Source organism: Glycine soja, chromosome 19 (genome assembly GCF_004193775.1).
Source record: "Glycine soja cultivar W05 chromosome 19, ASM419377v2, whole genome shotgun sequence".
Classification (NCBI taxonomy): Eukaryota; Viridiplantae; Streptophyta; class Magnoliopsida; order Fabales; family Fabaceae; genus Glycine; species Glycine soja.
This window is the reverse complement of record NC_041020.1, coordinates 47,096,028-47,117,380: the sequence shown is the minus strand read 5'-3', so window position 1 is coordinate 47,117,380 and position 21,353 is coordinate 47,096,028. Positions and strand designations below refer to the sequence as shown.

Below are 21,353 nucleotides of genomic sequence, written 5' to 3'. Positions count from 1 at the left end.
TTAAGCATCAAATAATTTAAGTATCTATATTGGCGGTGTGCTATTACTCTATTAGTATGAAAAATCTTATAATATCAATTGATAAGAAATCATTATGCCGATAAATAAATATAAATCAAGTTAAAACTTGAAAGTAATTACATTAAAAGTTAATAAATTTATTATAATATAAAATTATTTTATATTATTAGTGTTTAACATAATTTATCTATTATTTACTTTTTTTATCTTTTCCGTATATATATATATATATATATATATATATATATATATATATATATATATATATATATACTTTTCAAAATGAAAAGAAATAATAAAACTTGTTCCACCTTTTTATGGGAAAAAAAAAACATTTTCCTTTTTCGTGCATATGTTGTATACACTTTTGCTGCTCAGCAAATATATATGATTCACATGCCCACTGCATTTGGACCTTTGAACGTCTACACGCTGAGAGAAATAAAAAATGAGACACTCCTTTGAATGTTTACACCTTGAGAGAAAAAAAAATGAGAAATAAATGTTTAATATGACAAAAAGAGAAAGATAGAGATAAATGAGAAGGGTAATTGACATGGTGTTTACAATTTGTGGGTGTCTAAATATTAATACTTTTATATGTATACATCTATTTTTTCTTGTCTTATTTTTTTTATTTATTCTGTTTTTTTTATCATATCACTTGTAATATTTATCACTTTTGCTTTTCCCCCTCCTTATATCTATCCTTATCCACTCAAAAATGGAATGTACGTTGCTATAATGAGTTGTTGAGACTCAATTAGCTGAAGTGTACATTAAATTAAATTTTTGAGTAAATATTAAAGTTTGATTTCCACAAAATACATTATTATCAGAGAGAGAGGAAAGAAGTTTTAAATGCGAGAAAAAATTTAAATTCAATGTTCACAAAATATGTTATTATTTTATGTTTTTGTGCTTGTAAATTTGCGTTTTACAATTTTGGTATTATTATTTATTTTTAGTTTATGTAAATTTGTATTTTCTTTTATTTTTAATTTTTATAATTTTTTCTTAGTTCCTTTGAGTTTGTATTTTTTTTAATTTTAATGTTTATAACTTACAATGACTAAGAATGAAAAAAAATGCAATTTTAAAGGAATTAAAATACAAAAACAAACTTACATCAAATAAAAGTGAACAAAAAAGAATTATTGGATTCAAAATTGAAAAAACATAAATTTATAGAAATTAAACATAAAAAATTACAGAAATCAGAATTAAAAAAGAAACATAGAAAATTACAGAAATCAGAATTAAAAGAAGAAGAGTTGTGAACAAGAAGCTAATACGACGTCGTTGCATCGGCTATTCTAAATTTTAATATCCGCAGTAGAGAAAAGTGAGAGGGAAAACTGGAACAGGAAGAACGAACCTGTTTAATTCCCCCAAATCCGAAGTTGATCCTGAAACCCTAAATAGACCTTAACGTTGTGTCTATGATTGTGAATTATGGACGCGAAGGATATCCTGGGATTGCCCAAAAACTCATTCCCAACTCTCGAGAAGAAGTCTCGTCCTCCCAAAGAGTCTCAAAGAAAACCAGATGGCATTTCACGCGAGGTACCTATCTTTATCAATTTCAACAATAACAATGTCACATTCAAGATTTTGTTTGTGGTTACTGAATTCAATTCAATTCAATTGAATTTGTAGGTGTATGCGCTTACGGGTGGATTGGCCCCTCTCATGCCTGCAACTGAAGCCTCTCAGTTGAAGAAAAAGCCTCCTCCTCTGGAAAAGGTTTGTTTCTTCTTTTGTTTTTGTTTTGGGAATACTCAATTACTCTGGTGATTTAAGTTAATGAGTAATTTCACCTTTTTCTTCCTTTTTCAGATCACTTGGCAGTGGCTTCCTTTCACCAGTTCTGCTCGTAAAGATAATCTTCATCTTTACCATTGGGTCAGTATCAGTCTCAGGATATTTTTAAAACATTCTCTGTGGGTTAAACTATCCATTTTGTCTCTATAGTTCTTCCCATTTTAAGTTTTAGTCACTGTATGAGAAAAATTGTAAGTTTTAGTGCATACACATGCATAAAAATTAAGCTTTGTTCCTTGGCATTAACGCCGGAGATAATTTTCTGGAGGTATACAACCACGGTGAAACTTTCTGGTGGTGAAAACTGCTGCAAAAGTTTGTCTAGGGACTAAACTTATTGTTTTCTAATATAGGGACTAAAACTTAAATTTGAGACAAATAAAGAGACCAAATGAATAGTTTAACCTTATATGTGATTATGAGCATGCGAGTAATGGTTATTTGTCTCTTGCAATTCAGGTACGAGTCGTTAATGGTGTTCCTCCCACAGGGGACTATTCTTTTGCCAAGTATAACAAGGTAAATGCGAGTGTACTTTTTGTCTTCATGCATGCTCTGCATTGCTTTATTTTTTAATATGAATTTAGTTAGCATCATCTTTTTGTATGATTGAATGTTGGTTTACATGGTGTGTTGCAGTCCGTTGATGTTATCAAATACACAGATGAGGAGTATGACAAGTATTTGACAGATCCTGTGAGTACCATGTCTAACTGTACAATTTTATGGAACTTATTCAATTTTGTGCTCATACCATAATGTTGCCATTTTCTGTGCTACCCAAACCGTATTTTATTCACTGTATCAAGTTGTGATTTTGGGGTCTCCATTGGCTTCTAGTGCACGAGTAGTATTGAAAGGTATTTTTGTGTATGGACCATTAGAAGTGTTAAATTGCTTGTTACTTATGTTGGAGCTTATAAATCATAGTATTGAAAGCCATTTCTTTTTTCTGGAAGAGGATATCTTGTTATTCTTGTGTGGTCTAATGACAACACAAGTTACCCTGTTACATCCATGAGAGGTTTTCTTCCGTCACTAATTTAAAAGAGATTTTGTCTAAAAGAATTGATGGATTGATTGAGAACTATTAATGGTCAGCCAAGCAAATGAGCATAAGACCTGGAGATTTACTCTAGGAGAAACAATAAAGAAAAACAAAAACAGAATACATGTAGGCCGGTTTGTTTTGGTTTCTGTTTTGGCTTGTGGGATATTCCGATAGTGTGGATAGTTATAGCCTTATAGGGGAGGAGTGATCTTCATGTATTCAGGATTCCTTTTGGCTTCTAGCTTTGGCAGGGATAGTTTTCTCTGTGGAGCACTTGCTTTGTTGGGGGAGGTTATAGTTCTTTTTCTCTCTCTATTCAATAATGCAACCACACATCTCTGTTCCTTGGTTTCCATTTTAAATCCTTGAACCCCAAGTTTTGTATGGATGACAACAGCAAGATTCTATAAACTTGATCATATCATCAGAGTCATATTGTCATAATAATCACAATCACAGCTTAATTTAGTTTCAGTGATTGAGTCTTGGACTCTTGACCAAGTATTCAATTTACTTTTGCTGAGATTGTCTCTTGTGAGGGATACCTTTTGGTTTGATGTGACAAAATTTGTTTGGAGCCTGCTCTTACTTGAGCTTATGTATACATTAATGTGGGTGGCTTAGGAAAATTTATTACCTCCCAGATGGATAACTAATGCTGTTTGTGATGTAGTTGGCGGTTTTGGTAGAATGATCATAGTAAAATTTTGGATTGTTTTTAAAGCTTTTGAATTGGGTTACAACAGTAAGAGTTGGGTCACATTCTGAATTGTTACCTTGAGGTTTTCTTGTTAAAAAGAACCTGTATTTTGAATCAAACAGGCAACCATATGGATGGGTATATGGGATCATGCCCTTTTCCTTACACTTTATCATGATGATTGGTTCCAAGAACAGGAAAATATTATCGGTATAGCTATAAACAAATGGACAAATTTGTGATCAATTTGGAAGGATCCGCATGTGTGAACCTTGCTTAAATTTGCATCTGTTTCTCTTGTTCACTACACTAAACTGTACTTTTCATTGTGTAAAACTACTCACCCTTAACTGCAACTGTGATTCTGTGTGCTTTTCACAATTGAAAGTTGAGACATTTGACATTCTATCAGTATTTTTACATGTATCTTTATCAAGTTTTAAGTGCATTGCTCTATTCCATTATGCTTTATATATGTAGATGTGGACCAAAGAGGAGACGGATCAACTATTTGACTTATGTGAGAGATTTGATCTCCGATTTATTGTAATAGCTGATAGGTTTCCATCCTCTCGGACTGTAGAGGAATTAAAGGATAGATATTATAGTGGTATGTATTTGTTCAATAAATTATTAATTTATTATATATTGCACAATGCACATTTTCTTTTATTCATACTTCAGTTTGATTTTATGGAGAATATATTTAACATGATTTTTTATTCTCATGGCTTGTCATGTAGTTTCCCGGGCTATATTGATTGCTAGGGCTCCATCTTCTGGGGATGTCGCAGCACATCCTATTGTTAAGGTGCCGTAAAAAAAGCTTGGATATTCCTCAGGACAATGCCAAATGGTCCTAGTAGTAACTTGTCCTTTGTCCCATTGTAGGAAACATATAATTTTGCACAAGAAATGGAACGAAAACGAGCACTGTCCATGGTCCTCTCTCAAACAAGGCAACAAGAACGAAGAGATGAAGAGGTTTGGACCGGTTTTTTATATTAAAATTAGTAGTTTCTGCAATCTGTGCATTTTCATAGAAAATAAGGTATAGCTACCTTCTGTTATTTTATGCAGGTTCTTGTTGAAGCAAAAAAAATAGCGGAAAAACGCCTACCTCCCAAGGTAATTTTTTTAAGATTGCTTTTCTATAATGCCATTACTTGTGGAGGGGAGGAATTGTTTTCATGAATTAAAATTAAGTTTCAGATGATCTAATTCTTTTTCTTGTTTACTTGTGATTCTAGATTCCTTCCCACTCACTACCTTAAACTATTATAGAATTGTATTTATGTATCACACAAAATTTTCATGCCATGTATCTTTTTATTTGAGCTGGAAGGTAATTAGAGCTATGTAGTCATAACTCATAACTTTGTTAATTCGCATTTTTACTGACTGTAAAATACATGTTGGAAGGGTGTCACTGAATTGTTTGTTCCCAGTTCTCAATTAGCAATTTGGGGGAGCAAAACTTATGGAATATATTAAACATATTCACTTTAAGCTCCACAAGCACCTGTGTGCCTGTCATTGTGATATCATGCTATTCGGGGCATCATATGGATTGACCTAGTTGCTAATTGTTACCTCCATCTTTAGTATCAATTGTGGACTAAGCTCTGCCTCTGGTCATGACCCAATTCATTTATAGGGGCTTTCTTTGGGTCCCCGAGCAAATTATTTTATGCAGGTCATCAGGATTTTTGATTGTTGCTATTAATGGAATTGGATTCAAAATATCATCACCCATGCTGTCTTATATTAAAAACCATATACTGAATGATGCCTTTGGGGATACAGAGCATGTCCCCATAAGTCATCCACAATCGGGTGCCAATGGAGAGTAGTTGTCTAGGTCATGGAATATATGGCATAAGGGATGTGGGATAGACTTCTCTCTTTTTTTGCTCATGGTATACACTAGAAATTGACTGAGGTCTTCACCTGATAACATCCGTGTTTGATTTTGTGTTTTAGGTTGCTGAACAGTCTCAGTTGGTTGCTTCTAATGCTGGTGCAGAAGCTACAGAGAGGGCTGTCCCTGGTGAAACCATATCTCCATCAAATGTGCAAATTCCAATGGCTGTTCCAGATAATGCATCTACTCTAGCTTCTCTTCGTATGGTAAGTTATACGGAAGGTTTCCAGTGATGAATCCTGTGCCTTTTCTTCATTGACACTTTTGTTCTTTACACCTCTCAATTCCCAAACCTCATTCTCTGCCCTGCCCATAGGGAAGGTTAACACACAGATACTGATGTTTAAAAATTTGATCTTGCATTGATCATAATATTTCAAATGATTATTTTTTTTGAGACCATTTCAACAATTTTTTAATTATACATCTGAGCATAGTCTGATAGTGAGAAATATTTCAGCTTCGTGTATATTTGAGAACATATGCACTTGAGCAAATGGTGCAAGCTGCGAACGCATCTGCTGGACTTCGGACTATCAAACGGGTTGAACAAACTTTGCAAGATCTTGGGGTTTGTCTTTATTCCCTTGAACTTTTAATGCAGTTTAGATATTTCATTTGTTTTTGTTGCTGGTGCAGTCATTTAGTATTCACTGATCTGTATTTTTAACAACATTTAAAGGCAAATGTTAATGAGTGAGGCACTTGTTAAGGATGAAAAAGTGGAAAATATTAAATGAAAAATAAACTCTCTTAAGTTTCCAATGTATTAATGGTACTTTTCATTTAATACTTCACATGTTTTAATTCCTTAACAAGTACCCTCCTTTGGGAGCTGATTAGTACTCCCTCTGCTTTTCTCAAGGAACCTTTTAGGATGCTTTGGTCCTTTTTGTAAGACCTCTTTCAAATTATTTACTGCATTATTTTTCTTTACAAAGATATGTCCTTAATTACTCAACAGTTTTTCCTAGTCAATAAATAATAAATGCTGTAAGTTAATTTATTGGACTCTCTCCTGAAGATAGGGGAAGATCACTAGTCAGAACTGCCTCTTTCGTTCACCTTGCCTTTGTATAGAATGCAAAAAGTCACTACTTAAGTGGAAATACGTTAATCAGTTAGGTAGAAATAGATTAAGAGAGTAGGATCCCTGTAATTTTAAGGGTAATTATGGGAAAATAATACAAATTTTGACAAATTCAATATCACTAACTAAATTTCTTAATTCTTGTGAAATGGTTAAAGGGGCCCTATATATAAAAGACTAAAGGTAGTATTTAGTAGAGCCCATGTATAAAACCCTTACATTCTTCATTTTGGGAGGGCTGATGATTTTGAACGCCTTATTGAACTATTAAATTGATGTTTGGTTTTGTGAGTAGGGCCGTAAATGAGCTGCGTACTTTCAGTTTCAGAGAGCTATTTAGGCTCAGGCTCTCAGCTTGTGTCTGATTAACTAGCCTTATCATATTTTACATTAACAAATAAATATACTTGAGCTTATTTAAGGTTAAAATCAGCTTGCTTTAAATTCTCCAACAATATATATATATATATATATATATATATATATATATATTATCTGAGCAGAAATATTTATTATGTATTGAATTATAGCATATCTATGGATTCATGAGCGTTGCCCAATCACACAAAAACAATATTGACTCTGTTATGCATCCTTTCTAATTTGGTTTTACTGTGATTGCAGGTCAATTTGAAGCCAAGGGTTCCAACGAAAGCTGTTTGTGCAGAGCATCTTGAATTAAGAAAAGAAATACTAACTTGGCTTAATCTCCAGAAGCAGGTATACAAGGGTTGAGAGGAATATACTTGCCAGTGGGAATGCTATTAATTAATTTGTATTTTGACCAGATTTTGAGGATTTCACTAGTTAGAATGTCCATAGGAGTGGCAACATCAATATTGGCTTGCATTTCCCCAATTTGTTTAATTTAATTACTTGTTAATATATTTGTTTCAGGTGCAATATAAAGAGGCTGAAGGTTCCTCTTTTCGTGATGGGTCATATGGTGAAACACCTGGAACACCAAAGGTTAGAAATCTGGTTTTTATTTTGGTATTACCCCCTCTATTGCTTTCATTGTTTGTCTGTGATTGTCCAAGCATTCCATTCTGTTACCCGAACCATGAATTTGTGATTTGGAAACTACTGACAGCATTTACATCGTGTTGGGGATCAGGACCGAACATTTGTTCCAGATTCAACGAATTTCGGAGGTAATAGATTACTCATGTTTGCACCTGCTACCTAGTTTTCTGTAAGTGATGGGAATTTCATTTATTTGTTATTAAAACTATGCATATAAATGTGGTTTCAGTGGAAAGGGTTGGCAAAAAGGACCAAAAGCGCAAGGTACACTGCAAAGTGTTTGTCTAAATATTTTCTCCATTGTCGATTCCCACTTACCGTTGGACTATTTTCTAATGCATTATTTGTATCTTGAAAATTTTATATTTTACAGGCACCTGGAGCTCCATCAGCTCATAAAAGACCTAGAAAACTAAAGGCCTCAGATCTTTAGTTTCTCAGGTGAGAGCTTAAATTTTGCGCAGATGATACACACAACTTTGTTAAGTACCATTTTTTTTAATAATTAAATATCCATCTGTACCATTTGTGTGCTTCTGTAATATGATATCTTTGGGTTCTTCAACATCCTTATGGTACTTGTTCCGTCGATTGTTGCTTGTAAAGGTAGCTAGCACAAAAAGCTTGTTAATGCATTGTATTTACTGAATGATGCTTTGCATGTTATCCATCAGGTGGCAACCGGGAAAGGTGTTTCAATTCACAGAATTCTTTCAATCAAACTGAAATTTGGTTTACTTCGGTCTGCAATTTTAGATTAATGCCACTCTTGTTATTCGATGTAAAAAGAAAAGTGAGATCCCTGAGATGAGTGAGATCTGCCATCTTAACCATGCCCTGAGAAGCTGGACTTTATTTCTTGTGCTGTTAATGCTTTGTAGAATTGTAGGGAGACCAGGTACAAAAAAGGCATCTTATTTGAATATGCATGTATATAAGTTTGGACATGGGAATTCCAGATGCCTTTGACAGCTTATGTCGGGATGTAGAAATTGGGTGCGGATGGAACAAGTGTCCTGCTTCATAAATGTTTCTAATCGTTCACACACCCAATGAAAAAAAAAATGTTTTTATTCAACATGATCATTCAAACTAAACGAAGATAATATTATTCAAATTTGTCATTGTAGTAAATTTGTGGAATGGCACAGGAGCATAAGGAAGAAGCCACGAGTAACTAATTGAACATATCTCCTTCCCATATTTGAAATAATTTTCTGTATAAGCTAATTTTAGTTCATAGAAAAGTTTTTGTTTTTATAAAAGAGTCACAGAGAAGTTTATTGAAAACTTAATTACAATAGAACATTAGCAAAAGACTTTCATCCGTAGGTATTTTCTTCAGTGGGTTAGCCCAATATAATGGGAGAACGGAGAAGGTTACTGAAATTCCTCCTCAGCGCCTCGACGTTGCGTTTAGTTGCATTAATAAACCCTGAAGTATCTGTGCATCATCCATTACCCCAATGAAACTTTCAGCAATCAATAATTAGCCAACCATGGAAATTGATATCACAGGAAGGCTGACTCAAATTATTCCTAGTGTTAGGCTCTAAAAGGAAATAACAATTCCATACTTAAATTCATTCAGAGCTGATGCATGTAATATTCAAGCGAAAAAAGGAGACAATCTACTACTAATACATTTAGCAGCAGAGGAAGTTTATCTTTTGAAGGAATAATTACAGAGAAAGAGCTAAGTGGTGGTGGTGAAGGTAACATTGAGAATATCTGGAAACTTCTCCTTGATGGTTGCTTTGATTCCGGATCCAATGGAGTCAGGTCCAACATACTTTACCTCGCACTCCCCGCCTTCTACGGACACCACTTCCACGCTCCCTCCGTAATTCTTAATGGCCGGCCTCAATATCTCAAGATGATTATTCACCGCCTATAACAAATTAACAACCATCATTTCCATTTCTGATATTCGAATTAGAATTAAAATTGAAATCTAGATAAATAACACGAACCTCAACCGTTGTCTCCCTTGGTTCGGTAAGGTAGACTTGGCGTATGTCCTTAACAGCGTCTCCGAATTTTTCCTTAAGAACGCGCTCGATCCCCATGGTCATGGTGGTGGTGGAGCTGGGGCAGCTCTCGCATGCTCCTTCGAGACGGAGAGATACCACGCCGTCTTCCACCGACACCACGTCCACGTTGCCGCCGTCGGCGATGAGGTAAGGGCGAACATCGTCGAGAACGAGGTCGACGTTGGATGCGGTGAGGTCGAATTTCTTGGCAGAGTATAATCCGGGAGAAGAAGACTCATTCTGGTTCGGGTTGGAGGCAGAGGGTGATCGGATTCTGATGCTTCTATTTTGCTTCTGAGGTCTGAAATTCAAAACTGAGGGTTTTAGTTTTAGTTGATAGCCATGCTGATGGTGTTGACCACTGAATCTGGGTGTTGAACATGAGCAACACATTGGGGTTAGAGTTGCCATGGCCATAAATGCAGTCAAGATACACTCAAATAGGACAACTACAAGTGCCTCCTAAAGCTAATAGCCAATCTGACTCCGAGTTCGGCCTATTGGGCTTTTGCATTCCTTCTAACTAGCCCAATCCCATATACTACTTTATTTTGACCAATAGTTTAATAATTGTTCAAAATATTACATAATAGAATCACTGGGCATATAAGGTGAAATGAGTGTTTTATGTTTTATTATGAAAGATGAGATGATTAAATAGTAGCCTTAGATCAAAATAAAAGATTCAGATTTAATTGTTAAGTGCATTTAATATTGGCTCTTTCACGCACATTTAATATTAACAACAATTAAACCTACATGTCTATTCAATATTAACAATTAAATATAGACCTTTTATTTTAATTTAAAAATTACTATTTAATTTTCTTATCACTCATAATAAAACACTATTCTCACCTATGTACCATGCTCTTGGTTGCTTTCAAATATGGTAACTGGTAGCACCAATTGGATTTTGTTGGTTTCATGTGCGGTAACCGGTACTAGTAGTTAAATGATTGGGTTTGGTTTCACGATACCCAGACTTTAACGCAAGTTATATAACTATATAAAGAGAATAAGATGTTTTGTTAATCTATATTTGTTTTCTTATTTTACCTTTACAATTACCTTTTTAAATATTTTTTTTTTATCACTATCACTTTTCTCTTCAACTAACTCACACCCCATTATTCATAAAAACTGCCCACTATTATTTTACTTTTTCTTTTGTTTTATTTTTTCAGATAATAAAAAGGATGGAAACCTAACAGCTGCAACCTGCACACCGTCAGCAGGTCTTGCGAGTAGGTAGCAAGGAAGTCGACATCCATCTTTTCTATGCAGATATGAGTAGATTTTCCTTTTTTTTTCATTTGTTAATTTTTCCCCAACAAGAGGTTTATAATAAATATTAGAATTTAATTTTTGATGACGAAGATATCCACAAATATTCTAATGCGAGTTCAATAGCCAATATGAATTATTTTCTTGCCGTTCAAAGAGCAAAAAATTTCAAAAACCTTCTAACACACATTGGACAAGTAATTTTTAGTGATTAGTAGTAAAAAATATAATTAAATAATAATAAAAATAAGGTTAAATTATTCTCTTTGATTCTTATCTTTTTAGTCTCTATAGTTTAAAAGTGATCTTTTTAATCCCTATAATTTATATTTTAATTCTCTTTTAGTCCTGTAGTTTAAAAGTGTTCTTTTTAGTTTTTTAATTCTCTTTTAGTCTTTATAATTGGAAAATTATAGGACTAAAAAAAGTAAGAATAATGAAATTATAGGGACTAAAAAACCACTTTCCAAACTATAGAGACTAAAAGAGAATTAAAATGTAAACTATAGAGATTAAAAAGACCAATTTCAAATTATAGGAATTAAAAAAGTAAGAATTATAAAACTATAGGAATCAAATGAATAATTTAACCTAAAAATAATGACATATCATCATCCTAACATTTAATGATAAAGGAAAAAAATTATCCGCTGACAAAAACATCAAGAACAACTAAGTATATAATGAATTTTTTATTCAATGACTAAAAACAAAATTTTGAAAAAATTTAAAAACCAAAAACATAATTAACCTTACTCTAATCTTTATATCATAATTAATATACAATTGTAATTTTCAAATGGTTTTTGCTTAAATTTAGATCTTTTGTTTTTTTTTAAATGTACATTTTCTTATCAAAATCTTTATGTATAAAATCAATAAAATATTTACATTTTCTTTTACTTAAAATGTACATTTTCTTTGGCCTTCTGATTTTTTTTAGCTGAATTCCTTAGGACTAAGGCCTATTGATAGGAAAATAGTAACTAATATCTATGTAGTATATCCATTGAGCTTTGTAATTTCGCACAACAATCTCTTGCACGAATAGCACCAAAACTACACTTTCAACGGTTAGGCTTTATTCAAAAACAACTATCAATTGAAATGTTAAAAAAAAAGAACAACAAATTTGAACAAATAAACGGTTGGTGTGCTTTTACGAAAACCATCCTGTAACCTTCAGTATTTCCCTTTTCTAATTCACATAACTCACACCACATCAATCCCAAACTTAAGCTTTTAAAGCCACCATATTATATGTTAAGTGAAATTTGATCGTGATTCTATACAATTTTACTTATGATTATCATCGCAAGTCAATAGCCATTAATAGTATTTATTTGTAAGTAATAAATGATTTTCTATTAAAATTGAAAGGTCAATTATTTTTAATGTTAATAATTAGTAGTTAATAATCGAAAGAAAAAAAGTTATTTTATTTTATATACATGTATATTATAAAATTTAATGTTTATACTTTAAATTCTCTTTACTATCTCATTTTTTTAAGACCTGAACGTGAATGGTCAAAATGGATAATTGATATTAAATTATTTGGTTAGATAATATCATCATGTATTTTGCGCTAGATAATTCTTTCCATTTTTAGGTTCTATTATTTTATCATTTTCCCTTATTTACTTTGTAACCATTTTTCTTAAAACTTTTATATTTGTTTTACAACTTAAAGCACAAAAATATTAAATATAAAAATTTATTACTAATACTATATTTAATCTTTTTAAAAAGTTTGCGTTAGGCCCAAATTTTCTGGACACAGCCCTAAGTCAGTCAAACACGAGTTGTGAAAAATTATCGTGATTTGTGAGAATAACATTACTCATAAATTAATGTGTGTTTTTGGAAAAAATTAATTAATACTGTATAAGATATATGAGTACAATATTAATTATTTAACAATTTTCATTAAAATTAGAACATTAATTATTATTTTTAATTCTTATCGACAACTTTAAATGTAAAAAAAAAAAAAAGATGAAAGGAAGTAATAAATCTTTTTGTTACAATAAAGATAAGAACAAAAAAATAGAAAGAACTAACTTCACGGATAAGACACTCACAATGAGTCCGCTAGCAACTAATTTTAAATATAATCTCATCCGGCATCGCACCAAACTTCACAAGGCTGTAAACGCACCAATTCCTTTACCTGAATGTGTGAAGCATAGAAATTGTATTCATTAATCTTATTTGAAAGTGTGAAGCAAAGAAATTGTAGTAAATGATTAATATTACCTGTACTGTTATTCATTAGTTATTTGGTTTTCATTAAAAGACCATGGTAAAGAGAATGGTAGCAAATTAACAACCAGCAATGGCAACCATAAAGAAGAATTAGATTTATAAAATAGTCTAGTAATTAAAGAAGAATTAGATTTATAAAATGGTAGTAATTAATTGTATAAAATAACTTTATCTTGTTATTTGAAAACAATTTCTTTATCAATCATTAATTTTAGCCTAAAGTCAATTTTATAATTATATCAGTAAGAAAAAAATGAAAAACATGCATGTCCGTACGTCGAACGTAAAACGAGTGTGCAATTTATAACATTTTGGACGTAAATTATATAACCCTAAATACAATAATAATATTCATATACTACTCAGTACACTAATTCCACTTCTCTTTAACTTTCCTTTTCTTTCTCTTCTCCTCTCGCTAATTACACCTCAAAGAAGGGTGTACCGTGTACACTCATAATTTCCTGAGATATTGGATACAAATTGCACAAGCCTCTCATTTTACTAAATCATGGTTAAAATTATATTGTCGTAATAATATAACAACCTATTTTTGACTGCAATAATATAACAACCTAGTATTCTTAATAAATTTAAAGTACACAAAATAAATAACAATTAAGCTTATACTTTTATATTAGTTGTGTGTTAATAAGATTTTAAGCTAAAATTTTAACTTATTTGGACGGTTTAAAAACTTATTTGACTTTGTATAACTCAAATTTCAGTTGAATCAACTTCAGATTAAACTATTGTTTAATTCGGTGAACAAATGTTAAGAAATATGACATATTTGCGGTCTTAGTGTGACTTCATGAACGACAATAAAATAAATAAATAAATCAGAGATGAACTGAATTTTAACGTGAAAAATAAATGAAGGAAATTAGTTATAAGAAAACCAACTACCAAGAAAAATAAAACAGTTTGTTCTTCCGTCTCATTTTTTGCTAAACTTTTGGACAAGACAAAGGCAAGGACCCATGAAGAGTAATAAATGGAATTCAATATGCAAATGGTTGCGCGGATTCGGTTTCAACTTTCAACTAACCCATATCAAAGCTCCAATTCTATTGCTATAAGAATCTGAACCATGTTCATCGCCTTCATAATTCATTCCTATTGCATATCTCACTAGTCACTTCCAAGTTACACCCTCTTGCTTCTACCTTAATTTCTCTCAAGACACAAAACAGGTGATAACCGAGGACGATATGATAGATGATTTTGTGTCTATTTGTGCGCATATGATATGATAGACGATTTTGCTGCCATCATAACTATTGTCATGTATTTCCTAGATGGTCAAAGAGTATATCTACTTTTTCTTTTCTACATCCACACCCAACCCTTTTGGTTTTTCCGTGGGCTTTTGCTTGAATGCGTGCGGCCTCAGGCTAATTTTTTTAAGCCTTATAATAAAGTCATTGTTTATTTGAGTTAATTCCCACTTGACTCCTCTTGGTCTCCAAAAACTATTAGGTACTTCCATACTACCTCTGCTACGCATCCATGCTCCTTGTCGATTTTTCTGTGACATGGATTCAAGTTTTTTAATCTACGAAAAAAATAAATTAATAACATTCATATGGTGAAAATCAGTTAAGACTATAACGCTCCCGAACTATCTAGTAATTTCTTGTTTGCTTCTGGACTATCTAATAATTTATAGTTTGTGTCGGGTAAAACCACTAATATTATATCCTTTGCAATATTCCTGGGTGCTTGGAACCAGGTTTCCTCATACCCGTACTCTTTTTAATGTAACACGTAAATCTATTTGCTTTGGTTGCAAGTTGGCATATGCCATGCCACATATATATCTCTCACGTCATGCTTTATTTGTCACTTTAAATTTTGGAAAACTAAAGGAGAAGCATAAGGTTACCGTTTTTAAACAACTCTGGAATCACCATCCATTGATTTAATTCCACTTCACAGGTCTACTATAGATTTAGTTGGTGTTCTTCTTACATTGGTTTCATAGAGTGATAATCAAGAAGGATGAAGGGTTTTGCTGTGAAGGTTGAGGAAGGAAGAGAAGGTACAAATGGTGAGCTATCTATAGGTCCTGTATATCGCAACCTCCTCTCCAAAAATGAATTTCCTCCACTAGATCCTGATTTAAGTACCGCTTGGGATATTTTCAGGTATTTTCTTTTTAAGTAAAACTAAAAGCTGATAGTTATAGATACTATTCTATATAACGGACTTCACCCATATAATAATAATGTGCTGGACTCCATCAAATGGAACTTTAGTACTAGTTGATTAATGAATGATAATTTTCATAATGGTTTATAAACTTGTAGAGACTTAAATTGACCCCTTTTTTTTATGGTTGCAGCATGGCTGTTAAAAAGTACCGGAAAAATCGTATGTTGGGATGGCGTGAATTTGTTGATGGAAAGGTATTTTATGGTAATTTTATTATGTGTTCAAAACTTCAACTACAAAAAAATAAGGGAATTTTTTTTTTCTTGTTTATAGATAGGACCATATGTCTGGAAGACATATGAGGAAGTTTATGATGAAGTTTTGCATATTGGTTCTGCTTTACGAGCATCTGGTGCTGAACCTGTAAGTGCTTGCAGAAGGAATTTTCTTATCATTTAAGGGAATATTCTTAATATATGTTGTGGTGATCCTGTCACAGGGTTCTAGAATAGGAATTTATGGAGCTAACTGTCCTCAATGGATCGTGGCAATGGAGGTTTGGCACTTAAGCACTCACTTCCCTATCCATTCTGTTCTTCAACTTTTCAACTATTCTTATTTGTTCCTATCATAACTCACAAACATGTTTATTTTTATGTAGGCTTGTTGCGCGCACAACTTGATTTGTGTTCCTCTATATGACACCCTTGGTAAGAAATAAAAATCAATAAATTTAGCTTATTATCCTCTGTTTTTTCAGCAATGAGGAGCTATGACTATAAATGATCAAGTCAGGGTATTCTTTTTTTTTTTTTTGGATTTTCTTCATTTTACTTCTAATACAGCATTGATTGTTCCGAATTAAAACACCAAACGCAGGGCCAGGTGCTGTAAACTTTATTATAGATCATGGAGAACTGGATTTTGTGTTTGTCCAAGATAAGAAGGTTATACATGTAAGGTTTTCTTGAGATAAATCATTTTCTGTTCCGGGTGGATTTATATTTATATACCAGAGACTTCAGAGGCAAATAAAGGTTCTGATTGGGTACACGTACTATTTTCAGCTTTTGAATCCTGATTGTAAATCTGCCCAACGACTCAAAGGTAAATTCGACTACTTTAATGTTACTGTATTGTAGCTTACAACAGAAGGCATTTAACTGAGTTTGGTTGTGGATACAGCGATGGTGTCCTTCACTTCATTAACAGAGGAAGAGAAAGATAAGGCCATCGCCATTGGAATTAAGCCATATTCATGGGAAGAGTTCTTGCACATGGTTGGTCTATAAAGAATTTATCCTTTAAAATATCATATTTCTCATTCTCATTGCAAAAAGAACTTCTCTTTTCTGTAATAGCTTGTTATCATTAAAAAGTTATTAAATAATGGTCTTTCTATGTATGTATATATGGGGGAACATTCAGAGAGAACTTTTGTTTGTATAAGAGTGAAAGAAGTAAAGACAGATTATAAAATATATTTAAATGATCAAGATTTAACATTACGTGACATTAAGTTATGTCACATAACTTAATTCTTAATTTATGTTAGTACAAGTGAGTGAGCGAGAAAAAAATTTGTATGAGAGAGTGAAATAAGTAAATCTGAACTATATAATTATAGGTAAATGATTAAGATTAAAGTTGTCTAATGATCACATTACTACTACTACTTAAAGAAGTCACATAACTTTTCCGAACAAATTTCCAAGACAATAAAATTTTATCATTAGTTTTGGGATTCGAGGTTTGGTAATAGAAATACTTAACCTTGTGCAAAAATGCTGTTTTCTATGAGCCTGTGACTGTGAATTACGCATGCTTGTCTCTATTCGGGTCAATCTGAACAGCTTAATATCTTACAGGGAAAAGAAAATCCATCAAACATTTCACCACCCCAGCCTAATAGTATCTGCACAATAATGTATACGAGTGGAACCAGTGGAGACCCCAAGGGTGTAGTGTTGACGCATGAAAACATAACGGTTTTCGTAAGAGGAATGGATCTTTTCATGGAACAATTTGAAGATAAGGTAATCTTTTATGAAGTTATTTTCCGTTACAACAGTTCCATATAGTGATACATCAATAATTTCTAAATCCTTGTACATTTAACGGGATGCACAAAATATATCTTGTAAATATGAAATTCTGTCTCGACTATGTTGAATCAAACACTAAATAAATAACTAGGGATAGAAAAATACTAAATAAATGACAATGCAAAATTTATGTGGTGTGATAATGCAGTAAACTTGATATATTTGACTTTGCGTTGACTTTTTCATGTTTTATACTCATTTGCTTCAAATTCTGAAACTTTCCTTTCTAGCTTTGTGAAAAACATAAGGTTCAGAGAATGAACCACAGAAAAGAGAGAAAGAGAGAGAGAAGTTCAAACCTCATTCCTTAAGTGACCATTTACATGTATATATATGGGTTTTTATAGCATAGAATGAAAAGCTAAATAGCTAATTTTCTAATCTGCAAAATGACTAACTTTAATAACTGTCTAACTGATTTATTATTGTTAACAACCATTCTGACATTGTATCTTATGTTGCATAGATGACTGTAGAAGATGTGTATTTGTCCTTCCTCCCATTGGCTCATATTCTTGATCGCACGATCGAGGAGTACTTTTTCCATAAGGGGGCATCTGTTGGCTACTACCATGGGGTATGTTGAAGGAATATTTTTCTGTTTTGGATTTGCATGATGATTTATAATGTGAATATGAGTAGAAGATCATGAGGAAGATAGATGCTAATAAAAGGGTAACAAAAGTTTGGACTAATAAACAATATAGTAAATCCAAATTAAGTAATGTCAGAGGATTATACATACAAAAAAAAATGCTAACAAGATATAAGATTAGTCTAGTGGTAAAGAGAGAAGGGAAGGGAGGAGAGGTCATGGGTTAGAATCCTCTGCTAACAAAAGCTAACAATACTAACAACTAATATTTGCTGACAAAAAAAACAGAAAAAACAAAAAAAAAAAATGCTGATATATTTCTCTGTTCAGTTATTTGTGTCTAACTAAGTTAATAATCTTCCAGCAATGTATTTCTCCATATGATTTTCCGTAAATTTCTGAAACCAATTTGAAGTACAGGACCCTCAATTTCCTTGTCCTTTTGAATACGTCGTAAGAAATATTTTATTTACTTAAGAATCTTATGAATTTTTGGAATCTCTTGCATGAAGGATCTAAATGCGTTGAGGGATGATTTAATGGAATTGAAGCCAACGTTGTTTGCTGGGGTCCCCCGAGTTTTTGAAAAGGTCCATGAAGGCAAGTTCACACATCAGCAGAAAATATATATTTTATTTGAATTCAGTATAAAACTCATCAAAGATCATCTTGTTTCAGGTATCAAAAAAGCAGTGGAAGAACTCAATCCAGTGAGGAGAAGAGTTTTTGGCATGCTCTACAAACAGTAAGTTGATATTCTATAATTATATACTTGTGACTATTTTTTTTATGAAGGTGGATTTTGTTTATATGTTTGTCGATTTTCAGTTCATGTAATCTTGCTATTATCACTATATTTGATACAGCAAGCTTGGTTGGATGAACAAAGGATATAAGCACTGTAATGCATCACCTTTAGCAGATCTGTTAGCCTTCAGAAAGGTTGTATCTAATCTTCCAACCTGTATTTGAAAACTGCTATTTTCCAAATTTTAATCCCAGCTGCTTTTAGAAATTAAAAAGGCCAATTTCCCAATTCATTCCATTTTTCTTTGTAAAACCTTGACTTTTTTTTCCACCCTTCTCTCCCTCACCCGGGTGAGTCAGGTCAAAGCTCGCCTAGGTGGGCGTGTTCGACTAATAATATCTGGAGGTGCGCCCTTGAGCTCAGAGGTGGAAGAATTCTTGCGTGTTACTTCTTGTGCCTTTGTATGCCAAGGCTATGGTAAGGAACATTCTTGTTATACAGCTCATAATTCATAAATAAAAGATAAAAAAAAAAACTTTTGTGTTGGGAGTTAGGAGGAAATTATTGTATAATATGAGATTATCGTGTGGAAGATTAGATACACCATAGATTATCACGTGTCTATAGTTTCAATCAATTTTCACGTGGTCCGTAAGTTTTATTAACTCTTTTCATAAACTGAAAAAAGTTCAACTACGTTCCACATGGAAATTGATCAAGAACATGGACATATGGTGATCTTGAATCATACGATTATTTCTCAGACTTGGGACATAAAGCATGCAATACAATGAAATGCTGACATTATGGTTGGTTAATCCAGGTTTGACTGAAACTTGTGGGTCAACTACTCTTGCCTATCCTGATGAAATGTGCATGCTTGGCACTGTTGGTCCTGTATCTATCTACAATGAAATGAGGCTGGAGGAGGTTCCAGAGATGGGCTACAACCCTCTTGGAAGTCCTTCATGTGGTGAGATATGTCTCAGAGGGAAAACTGTTTTTACTGGTTACTACAAAAACCCCGAGTTAACAAGGGAAGCCATAAAAGATGGATGGTTTCACACAGGTTGGTTCAACTGTATCTATTTTTGTTTTGAATATTTACATGTGTTTATCTGATTGTGTTGTGTCATTGCCTGGTTTCCTCAGGAGACATAGCTGAAGTGCAACTTAATGGGGCTGTAAAGATTATTGACAGGAAGAAGAACCTTATAAAACTTTCTCAAGGAGAGTATATCGCTCTTGAGCATTTGGAAAATGTTTATGGAATCACTCCAATAGTTGAAGATGTAAGCATATCTTCATGGATTTAGTACTGTTGATTTGATACCTAGAATTTCCCCTGCTTAGACTCTTAATGATATATGCTAGTGATTTTTCTTTTTCACTTTTTTGCTTTTAATTTGTTCTGCTAGGTCTGGGTTTATGGGAATAGCTTCAAGTCAGCTCTGGTTGCAGTAGTAGTTCCAAATGAAGAAACTACCAAGAAGTGGGCATTTTCAAATGGTCACATGGCTCCTTTCTCAAAACTATGTTCTCTTGACCAATTGAAGAAGCACGTGTTATCTGAACTCAAGATGACCGCTGAGAGAAACAAGGTAACATCCATGAATATTGAAATAATAGTTTAACTATATATATATTGTAAATGGACTACTTATTCCATCTTCGTGACTATTTCTACACGCTTATATGTTCTAATCCGGTTTTTGGTGCTCTTGTGCTTTTGTTGTTTTCCTTTTTCCTTTTGTCTTTCAACGTAATAGCTGAAGGGCTTTGAATATATCAAAGGGGTCATATTAGACCCGCAACCATTTGACATGGAAAGAGATTTGGTCACTTCAACAATGAAGAAGCGAAGAAATAATATGCTCAAGTATTATCAGGTAATCACATATGATCCTTTTCTCACTCTTGCTCTTTTTGCAGCCCTGTCAAAGTAGTTAATTTATATAGCATGTCCTCACAATCACAAATTGGTGACATTCTAACAGGTTGAAATAGATGAACTATACCGAAGTTTGAGGGGAGATAAGCCTAAAATTTGAGGTTCCTTGCCAGACGAAGCTGTTAAGGATAATAATACCAGTTGTTCCCATTCCCAAAACTCTCACTTACGTTGTTCTTACTTAGTCAGTGCTATGGTTCGTTCTATCATGTACTGTGCCACAGGTGCAAAATTGTCGAGTACCTAATTGCCATGTGTATTTTCCAAGGACAATGATATTTGAACACTCCTTAATTTTAAACATTCCATCAATATCATATTATTTATTATATCTATATCTTTTATCTTTTTAATTTCTCTCACTAGGTGTTAAATAGGAATTGATGTCCAAATATATTTATCCATTATGAAGGTGATATAATATGATAGGAAAAGAGATATAGAAAGAAATGATAAATGTTGAATACATATTTAAACAAAATGAATGTCTAAATACTATATCCCCTTTAAAATAGAAGTTATAATTATGCTTATTTTGGGGTTAATCTAAAAGGAACGCGGATTTAGTTGCAT

General features: G+C 32.8%; 3 protein-coding genes across 4 annotated transcripts; 2 read left to right on the top strand and 1 right to left on the bottom strand.

Annotated features, from left to right (window-relative positions):
• Positions 1 to 1,343: 1,343 nt before the first annotated feature.
• LOC114400013 (SWR1-complex protein 4) lies at positions 1,344 to 8,714 on the top strand. Of its 2 annotated transcripts, none has more exons than XM_028362253.1 (17): positions 1,344 to 1,587; positions 1,681 to 1,767; positions 1,861 to 1,926; positions 2,305 to 2,364; positions 2,485 to 2,541; positions 4,077 to 4,206; positions 4,340 to 4,407; positions 4,488 to 4,580; positions 4,677 to 4,724; positions 5,580 to 5,726; positions 5,981 to 6,091; positions 7,235 to 7,330; positions 7,508 to 7,579; positions 7,704 to 7,764; positions 7,866 to 7,900; positions 8,010 to 8,077; positions 8,311 to 8,714. In XM_028362253.1, exons 1-16 carry the CDS (start codon positions 1,477 to 1,479, stop codon positions 8,067 to 8,069), a joined length of 1,302 nt encoding a protein of 433 aa, XP_028218054.1. In that variant the 5' UTR covers positions 1,344 to 1,476; the 3' UTR covers positions 8,070 to 8,077; positions 8,311 to 8,714. The 2 variants fall into 2 exon arrangements, with proteins under 2 accessions (XP_028218054.1, XP_028218055.1); XM_028362254.1 differs by having other exon boundaries at positions 1,345 to 1,587; positions 7,728 to 7,764.
• Positions 8,715 to 9,181: 467 nt separating this feature from the next.
• On the bottom strand, positions 9,182 to 10,121 carry LOC114400014 (nifU-like protein 1, chloroplastic). The gene is made up of 2 exons (XM_028362255.1): positions 9,610 to 10,121; positions 9,182 to 9,527 (listed from the first exon to the last, which is right to left on the bottom strand). The coding sequence occupies exons 1-2, from the start codon at positions 10,084 to 10,086 to the stop codon at positions 9,333 to 9,335; spliced, it is 672 nt and encodes a 223-aa protein (XP_028218056.1). The 5' UTR covers positions 10,087 to 10,121; the 3' UTR covers positions 9,182 to 9,332.
• Positions 10,122 to 14,347: 4,226 nt separating this feature from the next.
• On the top strand, positions 14,348 to 21,115 carry LOC114399472 (long chain acyl-CoA synthetase 1-like). The gene is made up of 20 exons (XM_028361673.1): positions 14,348 to 14,420; positions 15,166 to 15,374; positions 15,572 to 15,635; positions 15,715 to 15,804; positions 15,881 to 15,937; positions 16,043 to 16,091; positions 16,261 to 16,337; positions 16,449 to 16,488; positions 16,567 to 16,661; positions 17,250 to 17,417; positions 17,953 to 18,063; positions 18,594 to 18,681; positions 18,760 to 18,826; positions 18,948 to 19,023; positions 19,189 to 19,306; positions 19,653 to 19,898; positions 19,982 to 20,121; positions 20,248 to 20,430; positions 20,599 to 20,718; positions 20,827 to 21,115. The coding sequence occupies exons 2-20, from the start codon at positions 15,229 to 15,231 to the stop codon at positions 20,878 to 20,880; spliced, it is 1,989 nt and encodes a 662-aa protein (XP_028217474.1). The 5' UTR covers positions 14,348 to 14,420; positions 15,166 to 15,228; the 3' UTR covers positions 20,881 to 21,115.
• Positions 21,116 to 21,353: the final 238 nt, after the last annotated feature.